General features: G+C 45.6%; 1 protein-coding gene across 1 annotated transcript in view; it reads right to left on the bottom strand.

Annotated features, from left to right (window-relative positions):
* Positions 1 to 2,097: 2,097 nt before the first annotated feature.
* The window catches only part of LOC135541487 (protein bassoon-like), a 168,904-nt gene continuing 154,138 nt past the window's right edge, over positions 2,098 to 16,863 (bottom strand). Inside the window, 5 exon segments of the mRNA XM_064967797.1 lie at positions 2,098 to 5,586; positions 8,473 to 8,611; positions 8,729 to 8,784; positions 14,380 to 14,535; positions 15,425 to 15,539. Coding sequence (XP_064823869.1) covers positions 8,744 to 8,784; positions 14,380 to 14,535; positions 15,425 to 15,539 — 312 coding nt within the window. The 3' untranslated portion in view covers positions 2,098 to 5,586; positions 8,473 to 8,611; positions 8,729 to 8,743.

Below are 16,863 nucleotides of genomic sequence, written 5' to 3'. Positions count from 1 at the left end.
CCATAAGGCATACGCCCCCGCCCCTCTTCTTTCCAGAAAGGTGTTTGTTTCTGTCGCCGCGATGCGTGGAGAAACCCGCTGGCTGCACCGCCACCGAGAGCGTCTCTCCAGTGAGCCATGTTTCCGTGAAGCAAAGAACGTTACAGTCTCTGATGTCCCTCTGGAATGCTACCCTTGCTCGGATTTCATCAACCTTGTTGTCAAGAGAATGGACATTGGCAACAAGAATGCTAGGAAGTGGGGCACGACGTGCCCGTCTACGTAGTCTGACCAGAAGACCGCCTCGTTTCCCTCTTTTACGAAGTCGTTTTTTTGGGTGGCCGGTTGGGATCCATTCCGTTGTCCTGGTTGAAAGGCAGAACACAGGATCCGCTTCGCGAAAGTCATATTCTTGGTCGTACTGATGGTGAGTTGACGCTGATCTTATATTCAGTATTCAGTAGTTCTTCTCGACTGTATGTAATGAAACCTAAGATGACCTGGGGTACTAATGTAAGAAATAACACATAAAAAAAAAAAAAAAAAAAACTGCATAGTTTCCTAGGAACGCAAAGCGAGGCGGCCATCTCTGTCGGCGCCGGAAGTACTGTTGCAGCCAAGTAGAGTTGCAAAGCTACCTTTAATTTAGCTAATTTACCGGAATTGTTGGTCATTTAGATTTGAATAACATAACAAAAATGTGTATTCATATATATATAGTATTCCTTTTTATATCTGTGTCCATATTGTCCATTTGTTTCTTGTGGTTTCTTGTGGACCATATGGTTCAAGAGAAAATAGCCAAAATAATGGGGGAAAAGCATCTAATCAACATGGCATTATTTTCATTGAACTCTGCAACTCTTCCACAAATTTTACAACATAGACATTGACACAGTAAAATAAACAAGTGTGTCAAAAAATATATAAAGTATATTTCATGCTGAAACCCTCATATTAAACACTAATGGTATTAATTAACTTAATGGGATATATTTTGGATAAAGTTACAATTTTGTCATTGCAATGTTATTTTTTATATAATCTTATTTGATTATCTAATATATTCTACATGTGGTAAGGCTACACAAAGGGACAGATATAATTACCGCCCCTATGGTTGCAAAGAGTACACTAATAATCGGGAAGCAAGTACAGGGAGTGAATTTAATGAATAAACAAACATGGAACAAAACAAGAAACACAAGTAGTGTACAAACATATAAAGAGAACCAGAGTCAATAATGCTAAGGGGATTGACAGATATAGGGGAGTTAATCAGGAAGATGGTGGAGTCCAGGTGATTGTCATGAGGCGCAGGTGCGCATAATGATGGTGGCAGGTGTGCGTAATGATGACACAACTGGAGTAAAACGATGGTGGCAGGTGTATGTAACTGGCGGGAAAAACGTGTCAGTACTCCCTCCATGACGCCCGAACTTCGCCAACCAGAGGAACGGTCCCGAGGACCAGGAGTGGGCCAGTCGCTTCTGCTGACGCGCGGGAACCTATAGAGCCGGCTGAGGCACAGGGAGCCTGGCGAGCCGGTCAGAGGCGCGGGGAGCCTGGCCAGCCGGGCCAGATGGTTGTGGCCTGGAAGCCTGAAGATCCTGCCGAGGCAGGCATCTCCGGTTGCTTCGGCAGCAGCAGATGGAACTGACGTTGTTGGCAACCATTTCAGTCAGGTAGGCAGTCAGGGAGTCATTCAGGCAGTCAGTCAGACAGGCAGTCATTCAGGCAGTCAGTCCGTCAGTCTGGCAGGCAGTCACACCTGCTCCCTCTCTGGCACACAATGGCGCCAGGCTGCCCATCATTACGCACACCTGTCATCATAATTACGTGCATTGGCGCTCATTGGACTCACCAGGACTCCTTCACTTTGTTGATTGCCCCTTCTATATCTGTCTGTTCCTCAGCTTGTTCCCCGTGTCAGCATTATTGTCATTGTGTTTTCCACTGTCCAGACGCTGCCCTTGTTTGTTTCTTGTCCATTGTTTATTAAATGTTCACTCCCTGTACTTGCTTCTCGTCTCCCGGCGCCTGTCCTCACACAGTCAGTCAGGCAGGCAGAGAGCAAGGAAATACAGTACAGTGGATGACAAATAAATAACTACGAGAGATTCTTGATTTTCTCTTTATTATTTTTCCTGATTGGAAAGAAATTGCAGGGTCAATATTTTCATTAATCACATGACATGACATGATGCACCAAAATGTTACTCTATCTGTTTACAGGAATACACTGAATAGAACACAAGGTTTCACAATGGATACACAACTGACGTTTCGCCCATTGCACTTACAACAGTGAATGACTTGAGTTAAGACTTTTTCTGGATTTTTTTGTTGCATTTTCAATTAGCTTTTTCCTCTTATTTCAATCTCTTTTTAAAAAATGGATCATTTCTCATCAACTTTGAAACTTCCCGATAGAATGACAATAGAATGCCTGGATAAACTTTTACCATGGAGGTATTTCTCCTTGTTTTACAAACACAATATGTATAGAAACTCTACACAGACTGAATATGTATCTGAATACAAGTTTATTCCAATGTTGCCAACAGTCAATACGAGCCAGCCAGATACACTATGCTTATTTCATCATTATATTCATAATCATGATATTTAATTATAATAAATATGATTTTATACACAAAAGCACAAAAGTTGGCAGCAAGTACGGTGTGGGAATGCACAAGATGACCGTACTATGAACTCTGTATAGAAGAATCCATCTGTATTTACAGTGAGAATGTGTGTTTGTGTGTCTGTCTGTCTGTCCATTTGGACAGCTACAGTCAGTGAAGGCTGTCTGGTCTCATGCTTCTCTTATCGACCACAACGTCTCCATAAAGATGGTGAGCTCGCAGCTATCTATACCAAGGTCCCTTATTGGATTCACCCTGCACTCTCATTTATATTATTACCGTGAGATAACACATTTGTTTTACCTCTCCTTGAAATCAATAACACATATGCTATTTGTGTTATATTTCTGTCTTTACATACCAGTCAAGCTTGTGCTTTAATTATAACATGCCCTGATTGGATGAATGATTGACTTGGGCTCAGCAGAATGTTGTGTTTCTCTGACCTGATTGACAGTACTGTGGTACCCTCTAGATTCCCTCTAGACTAGCCTTGGATATGGAAGGTTCAGTGGTCCACTGATTGAGTTCTAGACTGTTCATTTAAGGGTGAATCCTAACTTCAACTTAAAATGCAATGCATGACTAAGTGGAGGTTAGGATTTCTCCCATTTGTTCCTCCAACTACTAATGATACCTTGATGTTGTTCTTTGTATGCAACTTTTAGTGGCTTCAAAGCACATCAAGTTGTTTCCCTCATAATCTATTACTACATGATGCCATTCCTAATACAGAGAGACATAAGGAACCATTCTATTTGTTGTACAGTCTGAACAACCAATCAGATACCTGAAATGAATCCTCCACCCTTCAGGTTATACACTGACAGCCGATGCGCACACTGAATGACATTTTATAATGAGAATTCCTGACCAACCGCCTCACAGGTTTGTAAAGCAGCACGGACTGGACAGCTGAACACACCATGGCACAGTGGGGCCCTGGTCAAGCCACACACACACCAGGACTGAATGAGAGCATACAAACAGCCGGACAAAGCCAAGCAAATCATGCTTCAAGCATTAAGATGGACATTCATGACTGACAGTCTACACAGTCGACCCTTTGGCAACAAGTCCCCCCATATGGGGAGTAATGGGGTACTATAAAACATGCCACGAAAATAAAAGTCTACATTCAATAGTTAAATATTCAGATCCATAAATACAATTAGCAAAGTACAAATATGTTCATAACGGTTTTTGATGTCTTTCAGTTCACAATGTTGTTGGATTCTGGTGAGTAACATTGGTCATTATGGTATTAAACTTTGTTTTTTGTCTGTTCCAGTTTCAAAATTAATCATTGCATAGAACATTTGAAATGATGATTGCTTCCAGCCACTCCTGCATGTGTGTGTGTTTGCTTGATTGCATGTATGTCTCTGTGTGAGTAAGTGTAAACATAGAGATTTAGGTGTGTATGTGTAGTTGTGCAACTCTCTCTGACATATTGCTGATGTTTATCAACATGTTTCAGATATTCCCATCCATGAATTTAAACAACATTAACACCAATGTGCTGTATATCATTTTTTCCATGCTATTGCTTTAAATCAACCAGAAAATTATTAAAAAATGTAAGATAATAAATAAGAAAACAATAGACCATAAAATATAAATAGATTTACCAAACAAAAACAAAAACAGAAGTCACATGAATATAAGTCAATAAAAACACTAATTAATAATTTACATTATCAGTGTTCTCGATAGATTTATGTACATACAAAAGTATACAGTTGTGCAAAACAAAATTAAGAAAGGTATGACATGGACTTTTCAAAACATATGAGGTATACAAGTAAAAAATATGTACCGAATAAGGCTCTTCTTTTCAGAATAATATCAGGCAAAAATGATAAGAAATTAAACAAGATGAAAATACTTTTTATATATATAAAAAAAAAAAATCCCAAAGTGCTCTGGGATTGACAAGTGATGGCTTTGCGATGGCTAAAAGACAGCCATGGTCACGCTTGCTTGCGTTCCATCTGGTCCTCTCTCCTGTGTGGATCTCACATTCTATTGGTGGGCACACTGGTAGCTTCTCCTCTCTTTATCCTACTCGTCTAGTAATGCCTGGTGAACCCTCTTCTGGACGTAGTGGTGAAAAAGTGTTAAGAAGATATGGGTTTCTTTTTTTGATTATTATTGTGCATGCATTCCAGTGTCCACATGTACATGTTGCATTCTGTAGACATCATATCATCACAACATGTGGAGGAGAAATAAAAACACATTCAAAGAAAGGGTCATCGTTCCCTGGAATGTAGAGATCATAGAAACCAAGCATTCAACTGGTTCATAACCAGGGCATTGTTTTTTTGTCTGTCGCCATTTGTTTGTCTTGCCTTGCCTTCTCCAGTGTAGTAGTCAGTGTCATAATTGGCAGAGGTCTCTTTGGTACTAGTAAAACCTATGAGCTGTGTATCTATCTCCCTCCTCCACTGTGTTATAATGGTGATGGTGTTATAAGGCCCTCTGACCACAAAAGTGTAGAGTCGTGAATGATTCTGGTCAGATGTGGACTCCTCAGAGTCTGCATTACAAATGCCACCCTATTCCCTATATAGTGCACTACTTTTGACCAGATGTGACATTTCCTTCTACAATGGCTCCCATCTGGCCTTGTCTTAGAATCACAGAACCACAGCGAGTGATGGGAGAGCTCTGATGAAACTCAGTGTGCTCTCCAAGATGACAGAGATTTAGGTGAAGAAGCAGCATCCTCCGTTGTTGTCCTTCTGAGCTGAGCGATGCGGAAGCCAAGCCTACGGTGTGACAGCTCCCTGTTCTGTTCCTGGATCAGGTGTTATTTCTCTCAGTAAGCAGAGAGACAAACAGGGAGGTGAGACAGACAGGATTGTATCTTCGCTCTCTCTTCGCTCTCTGTCTCATTCCCTCTCCTACAAGAGCTGTGAGGGAGGCTATCGTTGGCATTCTGCTGGTGCATCTGAAAACATGAAGTCAAAGTTTAGTGTCTCTCACCTAGAGATAATTTTTTACTGAATTTTGGGAAAGTTACCGGAATTTTAAAACCCTACGAGATCAATATACACAGCATTTATACGGTCTGTGTTGCATTAGGATCCAATGTCACAGACATTTGAATAATATGACAAACAGGCAAAATGCAGTACACAGAGACAGACTGTAAAATGTGTGCATTATTGTCTCATAGTTAGTGCTGAAAGATTTTGGGACATGATTACACCTACAGGGGGAAGAGGAGAGCTGTAGTACTGTACTACTTGAGGGATAACTACCTACATGTGCACACACACCTACACACAGAGACACAAGGACACACATACACACACAATTCCATTCTCATTCCTTACACATGGCCCAGCAGAGCAGAATCCCCTAGAGAGAGAAGGAGAAAGAGACAGGGATAGAGAGCGAGAAATAGAAATAGAGACTGATAAAAAAAAAGAAAGATATTGAGAGAGAGAGAGAGAGAGAGAGAGAGAGAGAGAGAGAGAGAGAGAGAGAGAGAGAGAAAATAACCACTGAGCCAGAGATTATGCACCCTGGAGGGTTACCCAGTGGCCAACACCCTAGTGCCAGGCTGTAATTACCATGGGAACCAATCCCACACCCATATCCCAGTGAATTCTGTGAAAATTATCTATAATAATGTTTTCTTAAAAAAAGTAATATTGATATGAGATCAATGTAGTACAGCATCTACACTTTGAAAGCGGTGCATTTTAAAATAGGGCTATAAATACAATCTCTGCAATATGACTGATTAGAAAGGTTTGACTGTACTGTAGCTAATTTACTGAGTTCTGTAACCTTCTCGTCACAGGCTAGATACACTATACCTCATGTGACTGTATAGCAATAGGCCACATCCACCATGAGCCGACACCTCATTAAAACAGACCACATCCCCTATCTAAGACCTCACAACGGTCCCAAGACGGCCACGGTGAGTGCTTCCAGTTCCACTACACCCCCTACATGTCACTATGTCCCAAGCCCCTCCACTAGGGCGGTGGCAGCCAATCAGAGCCCTGCTGGGATTGTCAGTAATCCTCAGGGCTGAGTAGGCTTACCTGTTGGTCAGAGAGGCACTGAGAAGGTTTTATCTCTAGATCCCTGCACTGGATCTCTCACCCCTACCACACACATCCCCTCACCCCCTTCACACACACTAGAGATGTGAGGAACCCGGCGTCATGGCCTATGATATCAAACCAAGAGTCAACCCAACCTAGGCAGACCCTATAATAACTGCACTAGCACAATGACAGACACAGTAGTGTTCATAGGTAGAAAGCGGGGCCCAAATAGCATCATGTGACAGTCATGATGTGTTTTAAATGGGTCCCAATAAAAATGCATTCAAATCTGTTGTGTTTAGAAAACAATTTAACTGTGCTGCTTTCTGTGTTAGCCCATTCTACAATGTAATGAGGGATTTTTATAGTGTAATGAGTCATCATTCTGTGGGCCCCAGTTTGTGTGTGTGTGTGCGTGCGTGCGCGTGTGTGAGTGTGCATGTAATCCCACGGCTAGTCTGCTTATCCATTGGCTAATTTTATTTCTTCTCCCCAATTTCATGGTAACCAATTGGTAGTAGTTACAGTCTTGTCTCATTGCTGCAACTCCAGTACGGACCCGGGAGAGGCGAAGATCGAAAGCCATGCGTCCTCCGAAACACAGCCCAACCTAGCGCGATGAGACAAGGATATCCCTGCCGGCCAAACCCTCCCTAACCAGGACGACGCTGGGCCAATTGTGCGTCGCCCCATGCACCTCTGGTGGCCTCTGGTGGCACAGCTAGCACTGCGATGCAGTGCCTTAGACCACTGCGCCACCCGGGAGGCCCTCCATTGGCTAATTAATAGTGCTCTGTGCCTGACCCAGTAAAATGAACATGTGTGTGGAGGAGTGAAAGGGTACACTGGACCTATCCTGGGCTCTGACCTCTAACCTGGACTAACCTCTGGGCACAAACCTGGACTAACCTCTGGGCACAAACCTGGACTAACCTCTGGGCACAAACCTGGACTAACCTCTGGGCACATACCTGGACTAACCTGTGACCTTTAACCTGGACTAACCTCCGGGCTCTATCCGCTAACCTCTGACCTCTATCCTTGACTCTAACCTCCGACCACTCCAACAGTGAGAGAACATGGACACAGTCATTTCCGTTTACTTGACTTGACACAGCAGAGAACCAATTCAATGAAAAAGTGCTATTTAAGAGATAGAACAAATTTGGCACCAATGTGTCGGAGGAAACACTGTACACCTGGCGACTGGTCAGCGTGCACTGCGCCCGGCCCGCCACAGGAGTTGCTAGTGCGCGATGAGACAAGGATATCCCTGCCGGCCAAACCCTCCCTAACCAGGACGACGCTGGGCCAATTGTGCGTCGCCCCATGGACCTCTGGTGGCACAGCGATGCAGTGCCTTAGACCACTGCGCCACCCGGGAGGCCCTCCATTGGTTACTCATGCTTCTATATGATGCAGACATGGATCTATATTAATCTATGCAAATATCCATCTGCTACAACGCTTCATCCATTCATCCACCGCAGTGTGGGGCTGTTGCCCAAATGGCACATTGAAGATGCAACCTCTGTATCCTTAACTGCATTAAACTTAACTATTGATGATAGTATTAATACTTTGAGGGGTGAGCTTTTAACTTTGAAAAAGATTAACGCTATTTAAATATTTAATCTACACTCATATACATGATGAAAATATGAAGAGTAAAGTGCAGATTATCACAAATATGGTCAACATTTTTCTCCAACGACAAGACACACCGCCCCAATGTGTAAAGACATGTATTCATTTCATGAGATACTCACTGATGCACTCAGGTACCCTCCTTCTCCTCCTCCTTCTCCGCTTCATTGTGATAGTGAAATGTATAAAATGCCGAAAACAGTTTCATAGATTTTTGTAGTACCAAGCCTCCAATCCCCCTCCATCGCAACTCCTCATACCCTGCAAGACAAACACAAGCTTCCCCTCACACCTGGGACTTCCACAACACACAAACAAAGTGTCAACTACTTAAACCTTACATCTATGAAGAATCACAAAGAAATCCATTGCATTTACCCTCCTTTCTTCCATTCACCAAAATGAAGTGAACTTCTTCCCAAGGCCAGAAATAGCTGTGTAAAAGAAGTAGAGAATAGATAGGGTGAGAGGGAAAAAATATTTAGTACAGTATAGAAAGTTAGGACATGAGTCCTTTTCACAGAATATCATATTTAGTACAGTATAGAAAGTTAGGACATGAGTCCTTTTCACAGAATATCATATTTAGTACAGTATAGAAAGTTAGGACATGAGTCCTTTTCACAGAATATCATATTTAGTACAGTATAGAAAGTTAGGACATGAGTCCTTTTCACAGAATATCATATTTAGTACAGTATAGAATGTTAATATATTAGTACTTTTCACAGAATATTGTGTAGAATGGGTGTATATAAAATAAAGGGTCCATTTTGTATTATCTTCTATCACTAAGAAAGAACATCAACGACTGTCACACACACACCCCATACTGTCATGTCTTGTTATGTCTGTTCCTGTCCTTTCTCTTCACTCTGTCTCTCTCTGCTGGTCTTTTTAGGTTACCTTCTCTGTCTCTCATTCTTCAGCTGTTCTACATCTCCCCTAACTAGCTCATTCACTCTTTCTCACCTGTTCTCTCTTCCCCCTCTGATTAGGTCTCTATTTCTCTCTCTGTTCCTGCTACTTTCAGTGTCTGATTATTGTTTGTGTTTTTGATGCCAGAAGCAAGCTGTCGTCTCGTTTGCTTCCACCTTGTCCTATCCTGTCGGAGTCTGCCTGGCAGGTGCATCCTGCACTATACTACGTTCTTTTTGTTCCATTGTCAACGTTGGAAGAGGATTTATGCCATTCCTGTTTTTTCATTAAAGAACTCTGTTTTCTGTTAAAACCGCTTTTGGGTCTTCACTCAAGCACATAACAGAAGAATCAGACCAAGAATGGACCCAGCGGCTTCCCTTTTCACTCCGCCGTCGAGATCCAGGGAGCGATGCTAGGCAGACACGAGGAGGAATTGTCTGCTGCTCGACATGCCGTTGAGACCCTGGCCGTCCAAGTCTCCGACCTCACAAGACAGGTTCACCAACTCCACCTCGATCCACCGCCCACTTCCAGGGTTTCCAGTCTCCGGAGCCCAGGATCAACAACCCGCCCTGTTACTCTGGGGAGCCCACTGAGTGCTCATTCCTCACTCAGTGTGATGTGGTGTTCTCTCTCCAGCCCAACACTTACTCCAGGAGCGCAGCCCGCATTTCATTTCTCTCCTTACCGGACGGGCGCGTGAGTGGGGCACGGCAATCTGGGAGGCGAGGGCTGAGTGTATTAACCAGTTTCAGGACTTCAAGGAGGAGATGATACGGGTTTTTGACCGTTCTGTTTTTGGGGAGGAGGCTTCCAGGGCCCTGTCTTCCCTATGTCAGGGGAATCGATCCATAACGGATTATTCTATTGAGTTTCGCACTCTCGCTGCCTCTAGTGACTGGAACGAGCCGGCTTTGCTCGCTGTTTTCTGGAGGGTCTCCTCGTCGAGGTTAAGGATGAGATCCTCTCCCGGGAGGTTCCTTCCAGTCTGGACTCCTTAATAGCCCTCGCTATTCGCATGAGAGCGACGGTTTGATCTTCGTCGCCGAGCTCGTGGAAAGGAGCTCGCATCACTGCCACCTGCCGCATCACTGCCACCCTCCTCCGCCGGCTCGGATGCTGAGCCTATGCAGCTGGGGGTATCCGCATCTCGGCCAAGGAGAAGGAACGGAGAATCACCAATCGCCTCTGTCTCTACTGCGGCTCCGCTGGTCATTTTGTCACCTCATGTCCAGTAAAAGCCAGAGCTCATCAGTAAGGGGAGGGCTACTGGTGAGCGCAACAATCACGCACTACCTTTCCGGTCCATCTCCGCTGGCCCGGTTCATCTGCTTCCTGCAGTGCCTTGATAGACTCTGGGGCGGAGGGCTGTTTTATGGACGAGACCTGGGCTCGGGAACATGACATTCCTCTCAGACAGTTAGGGAGCCCACGGCCTTGTTCGCTTTAGATGGTAGTTCTCTCCCCAAGATTCAGCGTGAGACGCTGCCTTTAACCCTCACTGTCTCTGGTAATCATAGCGAAACCATTTCTTTTTTAATTTTTCGTTCACCTTTTACACCTGTTGTTTTGGGTCATCCCTGGCTAGTGCGCCATAACCCTTCTATTAATTGGTCTAGTAATACTATCCTATCCTGGAATGTTTCTTGTCATGTGACCTGTTTAATGTCTGCTATCCCTCCTGTTTCCTCTGTCTCTTCTTCACAGGAGGAGCCTGGCGATTTGACAGGGGTGCCGGAGGAGTATCACGATCTGCGCACGGTGTTCAGTCGTTCCAAGGCCACTTCTCTCCCTCCACACCGGTCATATGACTGTAGTATTGATCTCCTTCCGGGAACTACTCCCCCGGGTAGATTATACTCTCTGTCGGCTCCCGAACGTAAGGCTCTCGAGGATTATTTGTCGGTTTCGCTCGACGCCGGTACCATAGTCTCCTCCTCCTCTCCCGCCGGAGCGGGGTTTTTTTTTGTTCAGAAGAAGGACGGGTCCCTGCGCCCATGCGTGGATTATCGAGGGCTGAATGACATAACAGTTAAGAATCGTTATCCGCTTCCTCTTATGTCTTCAGCCTTCGAGATCCTGCAGGGAGCCAGGTTTTTCACCAAGTTGGACCTTCGTAACGCCTACCATCTCGTGCGCATCAGGGAGGGGGACGAGTGGAAGACGGCGTTTAACACTCCGTTAGGGCACTTTGAATACCGGGTTCTTCCTTTCGGCCTCGTTAACGCTCCAGCTGTCTTTCAGGCACTAGTTAACGACGTCCTGAGAGACATGCTGAACATTTTTGTTTTCGTTTACATGGACGATATCCTGATTTTTTCACCGTCTCTCTCGATTCATGTTCAGCACGTGCGGGTCCTCCAGCGCCTTTTGGAGAACTGTCATTATGTGAAGGCTGAGAAGTGCACTTTTCATGCCGCCTCTGTCCCTTTTCTCGGTTCCGTTATTTCCGCTGAGGGCATTAAGATGGATCCCGCTAAGGTCCAGGCTGTCATTGATTGGCCCGTTCCTAAGTCACGCGTCGAGCTGCAGCGCTTTCTGGGCTTCGCTAATTTCTATCGTCGTTTCATCCGTAATTTCGGTCAGGTGGCAGCTCCCCTCACAGCCCTTACTTCTGTTAAGACGTGCTTTAAGTGGTCCGTTTCCGCCCAGGGAGCTTTTGATCTTCTTAAGAATCGTTTTACATCCGCACCTATTCTTGTTACACCTGACATCTCTAGTCAGTTTGTTGTTGAGGTTGACGCGTCAGAGGTGGGCGTGGGAGCCATTCTTTCTCAGCGCTCTTGACGGCAAGGTCCATCCTTGCGCGTTTTTCTCTCATCGCTTATCGCCGTCAGAACGTAACTATGATATTGGTAATCGTGCTCGCCATCCGCTTAGCCCTAGGCGAATGGCGACAGTGGTTGGAGGGGGCGACCGTTCCTTTTGTCGTTTGGACTGACCATAGGAACCTTGAGTACATCCGTTCAGCCAAACGACTTAATGCGCGTCAGGCTCGTGGGGCTCTGTTTTTCGCTCGTTTCGAGTTTGTTATTTCTTATCGTCCGGGCTCAAAAACACCAAGCCTGATGCTTTATCTCGTCTCTTCAGTTCTTCTGAGGTCTCCACCGACCCCGAGGGGATTCTCCCTGAAGGGCGTGTTGTCGGGTTGACTGTCTGGGGAATTGAGAGGCAGGTAAAGGGCTCACACTCCGTCGCCGCGAGCTTGTCCTAGGAACCTTCTGTTCTTCCCGTTCCTACTCGTCCGGCCGTTCTTCAGTGGGCCCACTCTGCCAAGTTAGCCGGCCACCCCGGCGTTCTCGCTGCCAGCGTTTCTGGTGGCCCACTCGGGAACACGCGCGCCGATTTGTCGCCGCTTGTTCGGTCTGCGCGCAGACTAAATCTGGGAACTCTCCTCCTGCCGGGGTCTCAGACCGCTTCCCATTCCCTCTCGACCGTGGTCTCACATTTTAGATTTCATCACCGGACTGCCTTCATCAGCGGAGAAGACAGTTATTCTTACGGTTGTCGATAGATTCTCTAAGGCGGCTCATTTCATTCCTCTCGCTAAGCTCCCTTCTGCTAAGGAGACGGCTCAGATCATTATCGAGAATGTTTTCCGAATTCATGGCCTTCCGTCTGACGTTTTCCGACAGAGGCCCGCAGTTCACGTCTCAATTTTGGAGGGAGTTTTGCCGTCTGATTGGGGCTTCCGTCAGTCTCTCGTCCGGCTTTCATCCCCAGTCTAACGGTCAAGCCGAACGGGCCAATCAGACTGTTGGTCGCATTTTTACGCAGTCTTTCTTTTCGTAACCCTGCGTCTTGGTCAGAACAGCTCCCTGGGCAGAGTACGCCCACAACTCGCTCCTCGTCTGCTACCGGTCTATCTCCTTTTCAGAGTAGCCTCGGGTACCAGCCTCCGCTGTTCTCATCTCAGCTCGCCGAGTCCTGCGTCCCCTCCGCTCAGGCTTTTGTCCAGCGTTGCGAGCACACCTGGAAGGGGGTCAGGTCGGCACTTTGCCGTAATAGGGCGCAGACTGTGAGGGCCGCTAATAAGCGTAGGACCAAGAGTCCTAGATATTGTTGCGGTCAGAGAGTATGGCTCTCCACTCAGAACCTTCCCCTTAAGACAGCTTCTCGCAAGTTGGCCCCTTTCATTGGTCCGTTCCGTATTTCCCAGGTCATTAATCCTGTCGCAGTGCGACTTTTCTCCCGCTATCTTCGTCGCGTTCACCCGGTCTTCCATGTCTCCTGTGTTAAGCCCGTTCTTCGCGCCCCCGCTCGTCCCTCCCCCCCCATCCTTGTCGAGGGCGCACCCATCTACAGGGTTCGTAAGATTTTGGACATGCGCCCTCGGGGCCGTGGTCATCAGTACCTAGTGGATTGGGAGGGGTACGGTCCTGAGGAGAGGAGTTGGGTTCCCTCTCGGGACGTGCTGGACCGTTTGCTGATCGATGATTTCCTCCGTTGCCGCCAGGTTTCCTCCTCGAGTGCGCCAGGAGGCGCTCGGTGAGTGGGGGGGGGTACTGTCATGTCTTGTTATGTCTGTTCCTGTCCTTTCTCTTCACTCTGTCTCTCTCTGCTGGTCTTTTTAGGTTACCTTCTCTGTCTCTCATTCTTCAGCTGTTCTACATCTCCCCTAACTAGCTCATTCACTCTTTCTCACCTGTTCTCTCTTCCCTCTGATTAGGTCTCTATTTCTCTCTCTGTTCCTGCTACTTTCAGTGTCTGATTATTGTTTGTGTTTTTGATGCCAGAAGCAAGCTGTCGTCTCGTTTGCTTCCACCTTGTCCTATCCTGTCGGAGTCTGCCTGGCAGGTGCATCCTGCACTATACTACGTTCTTTTTGTTCCATTGTCAACGTTGGAAGAGGATTTATGCCATTCCTGTTTTTTCATTAAAGAACTCTGTTTTCTGTTAAAACCGCTTTTGGGTCTTCACTCAAGCACATAACACATACAGAATAAAAGTAATTGTTAAACAGTAATTCCTTCCACATCAGACACTGTATGCGTCCCAAATGGCACCCTACTCCCTATATGGTGCACTTCTTTTGATCAGGATCCATAGGTAGTGCCCTATATGGAAATAGGGTGCCATTCCCAGTGTTCAGGTTCTCAGGGCTTTACCATCTCCCAGTTTCCCCGCCTGTTCAGCTGCGCCTCCCGCCCCTCCCAGGATATTGGTGAGAACGTTGACGCCCTCTGCTGGGGGCTGACCTGCCGCTGCACTGCCGATCCCACCAGGCCGGCTACCTATCCCTCCAGGGGGGGTTGCTTTAGAGCCTGCAGAGGAACAACAACCGCACTATCAGATGGCACTGTTTGGGTAGTATATACTTTTCTGTTTGAGTAGCATGTCATTCTCTGTTTGGGTAGCATGTCATTCTCTGTTTTGGTAGCATATCATTCTCTGTTTGGGTAGCATGTCATTCTCTGTTTGGGTAGCATGTCATTCTCTGTTTAGGTAGTATGTCATGTCTGTTTGGGTAGCATGTCATTCTCTGTTTGGGTAGTATGTCATTCTCTGTTTGGGTAGCATGTCATGTCTGTTTGGGTAGCATGTCATTCTCTGTTTGGGTAGCATGTCATTCTCTGTTTAGATAGCATGTCATGTCTGTTTGGGTAGCATGTCATTCTCTGTTTGGGTAGTATGTCATTCTCTGTTTGGGTAGTATGTCATTCTCTATTTGGGTAGCATGTCATGTCTGTTTGGGTAGCACGGCATTCGCTGTTTGGGTAGCACATCATTCTCTGTTTGGGTAGCACGTCATTCTCTGTTTGGGTAGCACGTCAGTCTCTGTTTGGGTAGCACGTCAGTCTCTGTTTGGGTAGTACATCAGTCTCTGTTTGGGTAGCACGTCAGTCTCTGTTTGGGTAGCACGTCAGTCTCTGTTTGGGTAGCACGTCTGTCTCTGTTTGGGTAGCACGTCAGTCTCTGTTTGGGTAGCACGTCAGTCTCTGTTTGGGTAGCACGTCAGTCTCTGTTTGGGTAGCACGTCAGTCTCTGTTTGGGGAGCACGTCATTCTCTGTTTGGGTAGCATGTCATTCTCTGTTTAGGTAGTATGTCATTCTCTGTTTGGGTAGTATGTCATGTCTGTTTGGGTTTGAGAGAGTCTAAAGACAGTCATGTATTAATGCAGTGTTAGACTGCGAGGGAGGTGTCAGTCTCACCGATGCCTGTGAGGGGTGGTGTAGCTGTCTTGGGTGGCTGTGCTGCTGCTGCCCCCCCAATTGTTGCTGCAGGTTTCATCCCCCCAATAGCTGCTGCAGGTGTGGCAGAAGTCACCTTTTGCAGAACAGAAAGAGTGGGGAACAAAATTGTTACTGTCCAGCTGTTCACCAATGTCATGACGTTGGCCTGGGGGTAGGTTTATGACAGTCATAAATACCTCTCCCCACCTTTTTCCTCTCTCTACCCTACTGAGGTTACATTTGCAAAACCCTTGGTTAACATAGAGATTCTGGGAACATCAGAAGGTGGGGGGAAATTAACTTTATTTTGGTAATCCGACCAATGGAACATATGCGGTGGTACTTAATGAATATGATGTCAGTTCGGTTGTCATCTGAGACATTCTCATCAATGATAAGATGACAAACTCTACAGTGGAAAGTCTACACATCAGAGTTATCGGATTCACATGGAATTGTTGTTCAATTTAAATGTTTGAATATGAAATTATTCGCGATGAGATGAAATGTGATTTTAGCTTCTAAAATGTGAGATTTGGGTTTTCATAAGATTGAGCAGAGCCCTATCAGTGGCCTGCCCCTGTGAAGGGACATGGGCTATAAAGCTTTTCAAACACGCCCTCCTCTCTCTTCCTATATAAGCCCTTGATGACAATATAACCTCCTATTCCGAGGATGTAGGACGACGGTCCTATGTCAGAATGGTTCAGATAATAACTATAGAACGAAGCCAAAATCAGCGTGAGCTTTGGTTGCGAATGGTTTGAACTTTGAACTCTTATTCACTACAGAAGTGATACCTCCTAGCCGTTGAGTTAGCAACAGCAGATGCAACGAGGGTTAGGAAGGAACAGACAGAGTATCCCGTCTATCACCCAACGACTTTATTAAAGCGTATCCAATTGACAACCAGAGACATTCTTCAAAGGACCCGGTTTGGCAACACGGCCTTCCATCTACCACCAACCTACCGAAGCGCAGCTCAGAGTAAATATTTATTGCATTTTCCTTTTCCAAATGGGCAGTAATTTAGAATGCATCAGATACTGTATTTACGATAGCACAGCTTCTCCCTGTGTCCCTCAGTCTTCCTGCTCTTTCACTCAAACCCAACCCTTTTCCTTTGTGTAACAAGCTGTCATATCTGTTCCGCCCGCTAGGGACGTTTTCCTTTATGACGTAATTTGTAATCAAGTTATGATTTAATTATGTGTATGTGTAATTCTGTGTGATTAGTTAGGTATTTAGTAAATAAATAATTAAACCCAATTTTGTATTGCTGATTCAAATTGTTAGCCAGGGTTCGAGCAGAAGAATGTACAACTTTCAGATGAGACTGAATTAAGATGACAATTAATATTGACTGCTATTGATGTAAAATATTACTAGGTCTCTAAAAGTTTATTCGGAAGATAACA

The sequence above is a fragment of the Oncorhynchus masou genome, chromosome 6, assembly GCF_036934945.1.
Source record: "Oncorhynchus masou masou isolate Uvic2021 chromosome 6, UVic_Omas_1.1, whole genome shotgun sequence".
Lineage (NCBI taxonomy): Eukaryota > Metazoa > Chordata > Actinopteri > Salmoniformes > Salmonidae > Oncorhynchus > Oncorhynchus masou.
The sequence above is the reverse complement of the archived record's forward strand: the minus strand, read 5'-3'. Positions and strand labels throughout refer to the sequence as shown.